We start from the raw sequence: 12,034 nt of genomic DNA on the forward strand, positions 1-12,034 counted from the left end.
GTTTTGAATCTGATTACCCTGTAAGGTATTTACCATCCTGATTTTACAGAGGTGATGCTTTTACTTTTTTTTTTTTAATTAAAATTCTTCTTTTAAGAACCTGATTGCTTTTTCATTGTTCTTAAGATCCAAGGGTTTGGGTCTGTGTTCATCTATGCAAATTGGTGAGGATTTTTATCAAGCCTTCCCCAGGAAAGGGGGTGTAGGGTTTGGGAGGACTTTGGGGGGAAAGACATTTCCAAGCGGGCTCTTTCCTGGTTATATATTTGTTAGATGCTTGGTGGTGGCAGCAATAAAGTCCAAAGGCAAAAGGTAAAATAGTTTGTACCTTGGGGAAGTTTTAACCTAAGATGGTAAAAATAAGCTTAGGGGGTTTTTATGCAGGTCCCCACATCTGTACCCTAGAGTTCAGAGTGGGGAAGGAACCCTGACACCTGTGCATGTATGTACAGGTCTGTTGCAGCTCTGATTTCAGATGGGGCCTCTAGGTACAATCAATAATAATGAATATTGTCCTGGCTTCCCATGAACTTGAGTCTTATAGAAGAAGAGCGCTATCTGCTATTACTTACGTAGTGTTACATACATACATTACTCTCTCTCCAAACCGGATTTATTTTAAGTGAAAATCCCTTCCACATCTACTTGCAAGTCCTTGCTCTGAAGACCTTGCAGGCCAACAATGAAATGAGACCAACCCGTGGATATTTTCTTATGTTCTAGTATTTGAGATGAAATAATTTAGGGTTTGATCCTGCAAACAATTATACATGTGTGTACCTGTTGCTGCATGAAGTGCCATTGTTTTCCATTTTCTTGGGCAGAACTTTGCAGGATTAAGCCATAAGTATCTTTAATTGCAAAAGCTTAATGTGTCAGACCATTGTACTGACCTGCAGTTTTTGTTTTTGTTTATAGAGCAGCTTGTAGTGGGATCCTCTAGGCAGCCTGCTGAATCATGGGAAAAGGATTATGATTCCTTTGTTCTTCCCCTTCTTGAAGACAAGCAACCATGTTATGTATTATACAGATTAGATTCTCAGAATGCTCAAGGATATGAATGGATCTTCATTGCATGGTCACCAGATCACTCTCATGTAAGTAATATTAATGTCTTTGTATTGTAATATTAATGTCTTCGTACTGTCTCAGGATTGGGTTGCAGAAGAGAAAAGGACAATAGAAAATTGGGTAACTGAGGAACTCCTGAACGGTAAAGATTACAGTCTACTTAATGCTAATTATGTATTGAAATAAAAGGTTTTATCAAATATTAGATTTATTTAGTTGAAGAGTGTAAGTTTTTGATTTCATTAATTAAATTCATGAAAGGAAACACCATCTTTTTAGTAGCATTCAGCCATAAAATAAACAAGAACTTGAATATTTTCTGTGATACAGATGTCTTCCTCAAAAATCTCCTTTATCCTTTAAACTCCACCCTAATCAAGAAGAAAAATTGGATTGACAGGGCTGATATATAGAGTTATTTCTGTTTGTGAGGCAGGTGACTATGCTTAATAGGCTCCAGTAAATTTTTTTAATTAAGTTTTTCTTAAGTACATCTTAAATACTGAAGTGGATATCCAAGTTATTTTTTATTCCTTCTGTGGTTGCGATAGTTATTCAGATCCATTACTGAACCAAACAGGGGTTTGTAGGCTATTGTGTGTGTCTGTCTCTCTCTTTTTCTTTTTTTTTAAGCCAGTTGCTTCCATCAATATTCAGACCAGCAGCAACAGAATCTAGAACAGGTGTTTTGTTGTTGTTTGTTTGTTTGTTTGTTTTTTAAAGATGTTACTGTGTTGTTTGTAACTTTTGAAAACATCCCCCATACTCTGAAAATTACCTTAACAGTTGCAATATAGAACACTTTGATTGGATTGTTGTAAAACTTCTCTCATTATTGTACCCTTGAAATGGTTAATAGCATGTCAAATTATCACACTCCAAAGCTCATTGTACAGAGTGTTTTCCTATTATTAATTATAGCTTTAAATTGTAACTACTTCTTCTTGTAACTTTTATTTTGCTTTATGAAGTATTTCAGAAGTCCAATAATAATTTTAGCATGCAAATGCACTTGCTTCCACGTACATAAAAAAATCAAAAGCAACTCTTTTGCAACATACCAGGTACGTCAAAAAATGTTGTATGCAGCAACACGGGCAACTCTGAAAAAAGAATTTGGAGGTGGTCACATTAAAGACGAAGTATTTGGAACAACAAAGGTATATTTTTAATGTCAGCATATATGCTGTTTTTTAGGAATAATTCTTCTATGGGTTAAGTTGCATAGTAAAACGTTTTAAATAATAATTGTGGTCAGATGTTCGTCTGCATGCATGTGTTGTTAGCTGCCACAGCAGATCTCAAACGAACTGCCCAATAAAACCACAAGACTTCGTTTAGTAGCAAACACGCCTGGGCAGGTTTATTGTCGACGAAGCACGGTAATAGCACCTGGCAGACTCTACGAGGATACTAAGGCATGTATGCTTGTGACAACGGACGCAGCTCAGTCAGTGACAGGACTTTCCACTGCCCCCTCGGCTGGACAAAGACAGTCCCTTTGAGATACATCTTTATACACAGATACAAACAAGTTATGTATCACCCTCTGATGTATCAGGGTGCCACCCTCTGACGCAGGGGTGGCCAACCTGAGCCTGAGGAGGAGCCAGAATTTACCAATGTACATTGCCAAAGAGCCACAGTAATACATCAGCAGCCCCCCATCAGCTCCCCCACCCCGCTTCCAGTGCCTCCCACCCACTGGCAGCCCCACCGATCAGCACCTTCCCCTCCCTTCCCACGCCTCCTGATCAGCTGTTTCGTGGCATGCAGGAGGCTTTGGGGTGGGGGGAGCGGGGAGGAGCGAGAGCATGGCAGGGGATGGGGAGGGAAGGGGTGGAGTGGGGGCAGGGCCTGTGGCAGAGCCGGGGTTGAGCAATGAGCACCCCCTGGCACACTGGAAAGTTGGCGCCTGTAGCTCCAGCCCCGGAGTCGGTGCCTATCCAAGGAGCTGCATGTGGCTCCAGAGCCGCAGGTTGGCCAACTCTGGGCGCCACCCATTGCCTTGCACTTATAGGTTCAATCAAAACATCTCTATTCATCATGCTGTCATCTTGACCTTATCCTTAAGATGAGTCAGCGTGTTCCTGTTACCTTTGGGGAATGTACTGGTATCGAGGTGCTCTGGTACCAACCTTCTGGAATGTGCTTGTGTGAGTGTTTTGTGCCTCGCATCTCTTAGGAATATGTGTTTTGCAATATCAGCCCTATGCTTGCCAAATTCTGTGAGCAGGGCCTGCCTCATGCTCACAACCTGACTTTGCTTTATATCAGCAAAGTTTTGACCACTGCTTTAACCTAGGCCTTATACCAGGCCTCTGATACAAGGCCTTATGTTTCAGACCCTCTTCTTAGTACAATAATTTAAATATAAATCTTTTTTCCTGTTATTTAGAAAGAGAACAGCCGTATAAAATGTGCACAGAACAGCATTTCTGTTTTAAGTGTCACTTTATTTTAAATTCCTTTTTCAATCAGTTTATTTTGAGGCTGTATAGTTCTTGTGCTTAATTACTGTAAAGGGTAAACAGTCACCTCTAGGAACAGTTGGAGGATCTTCCCATTTTAAATTCTTACTTGCCCAAGGATTGTGCCCCAGAGTCTCAGCTTTCATTTTGGGAGCAAGAAAGGAAAAGAGAGAGTTGTTTTGTTTTTTTTGAATTCCCATGAAGCACTCTGATACAACAGTGATGAGAATCATATACCTGGATATATAAGTAGGAGCTCCATGGTATGTCTTTGTGAAAGCTCTCGATTCCAGGCCTCTCCATATCAAGATCTCCAGATTTTCCGCTCCTGCATTTATGTGCTAGGGTGGAGAGCAGTGTTCAAGTATCAGTAAATCTTCTACAATTGGGCTCAGTGAATTCTGATCATCTGTCAGGCTGCCATAAAGCCCTAAGCCTTTCCAGGCTTTCCTTTTGCCCTGTGTCGGCAGATGTAGGAGCTTGTCTTGCAGTTGGAGTGCTCTTCCTGCACAGATGATATCTTTAGAGAAAGGAAAATCATTCTGCCTTGTAATTCTACTTCTCTGAAGAGATCATCTTGCAAGATTCTCACTCACAAATCCACTTACCCCTGAAAGTTTGGAGATTACTATTTAGAGGTGTCTCCCTTTGCGCACTTTTAATTTTTCTGAGACATCTTTTATTATTTTTCCCCTGTTGATCCTCTTGAATTGGCATTTTCTTTCTGGGTGCTTCACCTCCCATGCAGTAAATGGAACTGACTGGGGTGTAAGCATACTTAATACTCCGTAGGAGATAGTGCATGACAGCCAGTTGAGGGGGCCCTCACTTACACCCTACCTTGTTATCCCTTGCCTTTAAGGGTAAAAAAACAAAACTTTGAGAGCTAGGAGAGTTCTGCTGGGCTCTCTACTGAGCTACGTCTAGGACTAAGAATCCTGCAAGATATCTTCAGAGAAGAAACGTTACAAAGTAGATAACTTTCCTTTGTAGAAGGTTTGGCAGATGTTCCAACAGAAACCTTTTTTTATACCTTCTTGTTTGGGGGAATTTGGCTCATTTTCAAAAGGGTTTCTTTGAACCCAGGCAAAAATGTGATCCCTGGAAGGAATTTAGAGCAGAATCCAGGAGCGAATGAATTCATTGGTGGCACAGAAATCTCTCTGCTCTCTTTCAGGTAGAATGGGGTTGGGAGGGGGTAGAAGAGCGAGAGAGATGATCATATTTATTTTATTGTTATATATTAGCATTACATTTCCTTCTCTATTTGCACATGCTTTTATAGCTTACTGTGTTCTGCAATCTCTTCCTTTCATTCTCTTCTCGCTAGATGTATCTATTTTTTTTAACCTATTGTGGTCTTTATCACACCCTTTCCCATCATCCCCATTGATTTTTCTTCCCCATGTTTTTCATTTTTTACCATCCATTTATCCTTCCCTCTTTCATTTCCATCCCTTACAATCTCATCCTCACTTCCCTAGCTTTTTATTCCTAAACCTGTTTATTCAGTAAGGTTCTAATGTGTGTATAAAGTTCTGAGTTGTATTTCATGTCTGATTTACATTTGTGGAAAAATCCCAGCTTCTTCGAGTATTTGCTGGTATGGATTCCACTCTCACTGTGCATACACCTCATATGCATGACATAGGAATCTTTGAACAGCAGTGTGTGTTGGGTTTCACCTAAACTGTGCATGTCTTGCTGCCCTCCCCATCATAATGACATAAAGGGCATATCAGCTGTAATTATCTCTTACTGTCAGTGGCGGAAAGACAAAACCAGGCTGTGTCCATCCACGTGCTGCTCCTTAGTATATTCTCCCCCTTTTCCTGTTTAGATTCCAAGGAAAGGTAGAGCAGGATACTGGATCAAACATGGTTCCCGTCACCAGTCTACCTCCCCTGGCTGAGAGCATAAGAAGAATTATTTGCCTTTGATCTATCCACAGAAATTGAGTGCAGAGCCCTCTTGTAATACAGGGGCAAGTGATACAGGATCAACTTCCTACTTTGTACCTAGTAACACCTAAACAACCCCAGTACTTACATCTGCTACCAATGTGTCTGAACCAAATCCCTCAGTACCAGCGATGACAATCAAAGCCCTAATAGTTCCAGCAGACTTGTTATCAGAAGTCACTAGTTCTCCAGCACCATCCTAAAGGAGGTGCAGAATACCATTGAGGACATGTCCTTTGAGAGCATACACATATTCATCACCCATACAGATGATGATTTTTATTTGCTAAAGGATTCAATAGTCACTTTATGATTACTAATTATACCCCTGCCTCATTGCCGAAGCCCTTCAGATACTATAGCCAGACCAGGTAGAGAACACCCAGTTATTCTTGACAACAGCCTGCTGTTTGAGGCTGGAGCACATGACTTATGAGGAGAGGCTGAGGGAACTGGGATTGTTTAATCTGCAGAAGAGAAGAACAAGGGGAGATTTGATAGCTGCTTTCAACTACCTAAAAGGGGGTTCCAAAGAGATGGATCTAGACTGTTTTCAGTGGTACCAGCTGACAGAACAAGGAGTAATGGTCTCAAGTTGCAGGGGTGGGGTGGGGTTTAGGTTGGGTATTAGGAAAAACTTTTTCACTATCAGGGTGGTGAAGCACTGGAATGGGTTACCTAGGGAGGTGGTGGAATCTCCTTCCTTAGAGGTTTTTAAGGTCAGGCTTGACAAAGCCCTGGCTGGGATGATTTAATTGGGGATTGGCCCTGCTTTGAGCAGGGGGTTGGACTAGATGACCTCCTGAGGTCCCTTCCAACACTGATATTCTATGATTATCCCACTAGAAAGAATCCTGGGTTTTCATGACTGAGACCTTGGTCATATGTAACCACCAGCCTCGTGCATAGTCATCTAGGTAGTAGGTTTGAGGTGCAAGGTCAAGAGTCACAATCCAGCCAGGACAGAGCCTGCCTCCCCAAACCCTGCCGTGGGATGCTGTTTTTCCTTATCCTTAACTACCTACAAATGGGTACAAGAAATCATCTTCTGCAGGTTCTCCATTCAGTTCTAGTCTCTGCCTCAATCCCCCTTCTCCTTCCCTTTTCAGGGACTCTTCTCACAAAAAACAACTGAAAGAAGTGGCTTCCCTTCATTGTCTAGGAGAGGTACCTCTAGAATTCAGGGAAGAGTATTTCTTTATTTGGTGGGTAGGGGGTTCTTCATACTGTCTGTGACTTGAGAAGACTCAACAAATATCTACATAGTTTCAGATTCAGAATGGTAACATTTGCCTTCATCATCTCTCTTTACAAGCTCAAGACCAGTTTGGCTTTTGAACTCCAAGACGCACGCTTCGATATTGAGATCCATCTGACCCACAGGAAGTATCTGTGATTGACATTAGAGTCTAGGTGCTATCGATGCAAGGTCCTGTCTCTTCACAACATTGAGAGAATTCACAAAGTGTCTTGCCTTGGTAGTGGCACATCTGAGGAGACAGAGTGTTCACATCTACCCATATCTAGATGATTAGCTGGTCAAAGGCAGATCCCATTAGGAAGTCTCCCATAGCCCTATATTGTGTCCTTGACATAATTAAAGTATTAGGCCAAATGATAAATTGCAACAAATAATTTCTCAGCCCATTGCAGTTATACAGAGTTTATAGGAGCTCTCGTAGACTTCAGATCATCAAGGGTGTACGTTCCCAAATGAAAGATTTCAGTCTATCAAAACAATAATCCCCAGCATCAGGTCCATCAACCACAGTAAGGATCAGTCTCAAACTCTTAGATCATGTCAACTTGCACTTACATGATGCCGCTATCCAGACTTCACCTATGACTGTTACAGGGCTGACTAAGGTTGGTTTATCACCCCATGAGACATTAGATGGACATGCATATTGTTGTTCCAGCTAACATCCTATCAAATTGGTGGACACATTCTCAGAATATCTGCAAAGTTGTACCCTTCTCCACCCTTCCAGCCACAAAGATACTGATGCTTCTGGAACAGATTTGGATGCCTACCTGGATCAACTTCAGATACACGGAAGGTGAGACTACACATATATGTTAGGCGGCAGTCTCAGCACACCAGCAGGAATCAGGGTCTTCTTTATTGCATTTCCTCCAATTCCTCTCATACCCAGAGTGATAAGACAAATCAGACAAGTCTAATAGCTTTTTAGACATCCAGACAATTCTGGCTGACTGATCCAATTCAGCAACTCAGCCTAAAATACATTTGCAGACTTGACATATCACAGAAATCATAGCCAAATTCTACATTCAGACCTGAAATCATTACAGCTAACAGCCTGGAAGTTGGCTGGCTAAGTGTTACTGAGAGACTATTTGTTGCAGGTACAAGAAATCTTAATAAAATTTATTAAGATAATGTTGAAATAAAAAGAAAACGTACAGAGTTCAAGCATAGAAGTTTCTGGTTATCAGGGAATAAGGTACAGATTATCAAGGGATGCGAAAGTCGGTTTAGGAGTTGGTGGCATAAGGAATACATAATCTGCAATCTCCCCAATTGGGGGTAAAAGTTTAACCAGTCAAAGTACAGACATTGAGATATGGGGGTATACAAAGCAGGAAGCCCTCCATAAGGGGAATCCAATCCTCAGAATGGAAATGATTCTCAATCTTTGCAGAACTACGACCCTTTGGAGAGCCGTATCCCCAAGATTTTGACTATATTCTGTACCTGAAACTCTCTGGACTCTCCATCACTTTCATCAGGAGCCACCTTGCAGCAAATTCAGCATGACAGCCTCTGGTTCAAAAGTTTACTGGACCAACACAAACTGGTCCAATAAAAGATAACACCTCACCCACCTTGAGCCTCTGGTTCAGTCATGCTCTGTATTTTTCCACACTACTATTTCTAGTTTTTTTTTAAAGGGTTAACTTTACACTTTTTCACCGAGGAGAGAAATAAATAGTGTAAAATTAACTTTCTCTCCACTCGGGGAGTGCCCTTGTTCTTGAGATCTCGCATTGTCCTTGTGAGTCTCGTGGAGCCCCCCAACCCATTTGGATCTCTTGGTGAATGCTCTCTTCACCACTTTCCTCTCAAGATGGCCTTTTATATCATCTGAAAGAGCCAGTTAATTAGTGAACTCCAAGTCCTCATGGCCAACCCTCATCATAGCATAATCAATCAAGATAAGGCTGGTGTTGAGACTTCATCCTAAATGTATTCCCAAAGTAGTTTCAGATTTCCACTGAACCCAGTTGATTCCGCCCCGTTTTCTTTTTTTAAACCCCATTCAACTCCAGGGGAGAAGAAACTCGCCACCATAGATGTTTCTAGGGCCCTGCTATGTTACCTAAATAGTACAAAGAAAGCTCTTTAGATAAGCTCCCTATCTTTTTATTGCACTAAATAATATAGGTTAGGGGCAATCCTTATCTTCTCAGAGATTATTTAAATGGATTATGCAGGAGGGATGTATTAGGCTTACCGTTAACCGACCTTAACCCTCTGTGTGCTGGCAGGAGCAGCCCCGGGCCAGCTGGAGCAGCCCCGGCCCCTCTCCCTTTAATCAGTTAACCAGTTAAACAATATAATTTTAAGGTTACATCCCTATTGTGCACTGTATTTCAATCTGTTCCCTCATGGCAGGCGTACCTCATCCCCCAAATATCAAAACTCGGACAACCAGAGCTCAGGCTGCCTCCTTTGCACATTTATGGGAATATTCCCATATCTGACATCTGCAAGGTAGTGTAGTTGTAGCCATGTAGGTTGCAGGATATTAGAGAGACAAGGTGGGTGAGGTAATATCTTTTATTGGACTAACTTCTGTTGGTGAGAGAGCCAAACTTTCAAGCCACATAGAGCTCTTCCTCAAGATGCTGCTTGGGGCAAGATAGAGAAGTACAAGGCATTGGTAAGACCTCATTTGGAATACTATGTACGGTTCTGATCATCCATGTTCAAGAAAGATGCATTTAAACTGCAACAATTGCAGAGAAGAGCTATAAGGATGATCGGGGGCTGTAGGGCCTATTTTATGAGAGAAAACTGGAAGAGTTTGCTTGTGTAGTTTTGCAGAAAGAAGGCTGAGAGAGGATATGATTGCCTTGTATAAACACATTAGGGGGGTAAATACCAGGGAGGGTGAAAAGCCATTTAAGTTAAAGGATAATCTTGGTACAAGAAAAAAGGGATATAAACTGGCCATAAACAAAATCAGGCTGGAAATTAAAAGAAGGTTTCTAACTATCAGAGGAGTGAGGTTCTGGAACAGCCTCCAAATAGGAGTTGTGGGGCAAACAACTTAATTAGTTTTAAGAGCGAGTTGGACAAATTTATGAGTGCAGTTTGTATGATGGGATTGGTTGTGATAGTGGGGGCATGACTCAACAGCCCTGAGGCTTTGTTCCTAAATCTCATGCTTTATGGTTTCTGCCGGCCACCAGCAAGGTCAGGGATGGATTTTTCCCCTAATGTGTATTCTTGAAGGGTTTTTTGGTTTTTTTAAATCTCCTTTCTCTGAAGCATCAGGGATGGCCACAACTGGAGATGGGACACTGGGCGGGATGAGCCAAGGCTCTTGGGTGGCACTGAGCAGTCTCTCTCTCAGGTGGCTTGCTGGCACATTCTTCCTCACATATCCAGGGTCTAGCTGATAACCATACATGGAGTGAGGAAGGAATTTTCACCCAGGTCAGATTGAGAGTGACCTTGGAGGGTTTTTTAGCATTTCCCTGCACCATGTGGGAGCAGGTCACTTGTCAGGATTATCTGTGTATATCTCACATAATCATTTCCTTGCCATTACAAGGGCCTCGAGCACTGATGCATCTGAGTCCCTCTTATTCTCTTCCTGTGGCACATAAAAGTCTAGTCTCCTCTGGGCTGTATTGCTTTGGTCTAATTTCAGTTGTTGGATTTAGTATGTGGGTGCTGTGTGGTGATGGTGGCATATGATGTATGGGAAGTCAGACCCCAGTGGTTCTCAACCTATTTACCATCGTGGGCCACATCCAATACTGTCTGTATGGCCCTGAGAATGTCACATGGGCCTCAGCTGTGTGCTCATTGGGCTGCAGGTTGAGAACCACTGGACTGCATGATCTAATAGTCCCTTCTGGCCTTAAATTCTGACTCTGTGACTATGCCTTTGACCTGGACTTGAGATCAGATGCCAAATGTGAGACGGCAGTGTTACAATCATAGTTAGTGACAGCTAGGACCTCTTGATTCCATTTTCCACATGGGGTACTGTTAGCTGTTCACCTAGAGAGGGATCCAAGTGGACAAATACTTGAAGAAAGATTTGTTACTTCCCAGCAATAGCTGTGGTTCTTCAAGATGTTCTGTCCATGTGGATCCCACAACTCACTCCATATCTGCTTCTTCAGTCTTCTCTGGATTAGTGAGGAACTGAGGGATGGCTCTGGCCGCTCTGCCCTTTATGCCCTTGTGTGGGGAGGTCATGAGGATATGCAGGGCCCAAAAAGACTCAAAGATTTTGATCTCACGCTCATGAAGTGAATGCACGCATACTAAACATATTAAAGAACCACAGATACTGTAAAGTAAATTAACTGTTCTTTCCCTTACTTAATACTCAGAAGGAAGAATCTTCAAAGAAAACTTTAACTGAAGAATCATTGATGCCAAATACTGATTCTGTGTTTTCAGGATGATGTTTCATTGAATGGATACAGAAAATACTTGATATCACAGTCCTCCCCTGCCCCTCTGACTGCAGCAGAAGAGGAACTTCGGCAAATTAAGATTAATGAGGTACAACATTGTCTGGGAAGACAGGCAGGGGGATGAGTAGAAATTTCTGAAGTGTTGTAGGAGGAAGCTTGCAGGAGGAGAGAAGCAAACCAGTCGAAAGTTTTCAGAAAGTCTGCAGGGTGGGACAGGGGCACACAAACTCAGGTTGGGCATTTGACCAGTCCAAAATATAATTGGCCAATTGACTGGTTAAATAATGTCTCAAATGACCCAATATTTTCAACTACTAACTTATTAGCAGAGTAACAAAAAAGAATAAAACTTGGTGATCTCCAGTAGGCCTAGCCTTAGATAGATACTTGTGCCTAATTACAAAAAAAAAAGACCTAATTGAGTTATGTTAGCTCAGAAAAACATGAAACCCAATGAAAAGAAATGATAAATGAAAGTATAATCATATCACCTTTTTTAGTAATGTTAGGTTAGCGTTTAAATGTGAACATGATTCAAGACTGAATAACACAAGACTGAATTACAAAACAAAGGAATAAATAAATAAAACACATAGCATAAGTGCATTTAAAATGACTTTTTTCCTTTTATATTTGCTAAGTAGGCAGCAGTCCAACTCTTTAAGCAGTTTAGTGGTTGTCCATCTTTTTTCTTTTTGTGTTGGGGGAGGAGGTTTAATGACAGGTAAGCCTCCATTCCCTTTCCCGCTCCCTTCTGCATTGATTTCTGTGTGTTTGTCTAGTCAGTTTAGATTATAAGCTCTTCAAGGCAGGGAACTGTGTCTTTTAACTTGTTTAATGTGGTTT

The 12,034-nt window shown here is 41.7% G+C and overlaps 1 protein-coding gene across 1 annotated transcript in view; it reads left to right on the forward strand.

Annotated features, from left to right (window-relative positions):
- Positions 1–12,034, forward strand: part of TWF1 (twinfilin actin binding protein 1) — a 39,080-nt gene that overhangs the window by 13,576 nt on the left and 13,470 nt on the right. The window contains exons 3-5 of the mRNA XM_073328016.2: positions 919–1,097; positions 2,136–2,231; positions 11,172–11,276. Coding sequence (XP_073184117.2) covers positions 919–1,097; positions 2,136–2,231; positions 11,172–11,276 — 380 coding nt within the window. The remainder of the gene's footprint in view (positions 1–918; positions 1,098–2,135; positions 2,232–11,171; positions 11,277–12,034) is intronic.

This window comes from Lepidochelys kempii, chromosome 1 (genome assembly GCF_965140285.1).
Source record: "Lepidochelys kempii isolate rLepKem1 chromosome 1, rLepKem1.hap1, whole genome shotgun sequence".
In the NCBI taxonomy this organism is placed as follows: domain Eukaryota; kingdom Metazoa; phylum Chordata; order Testudines; family Cheloniidae; genus Lepidochelys; species Lepidochelys kempii.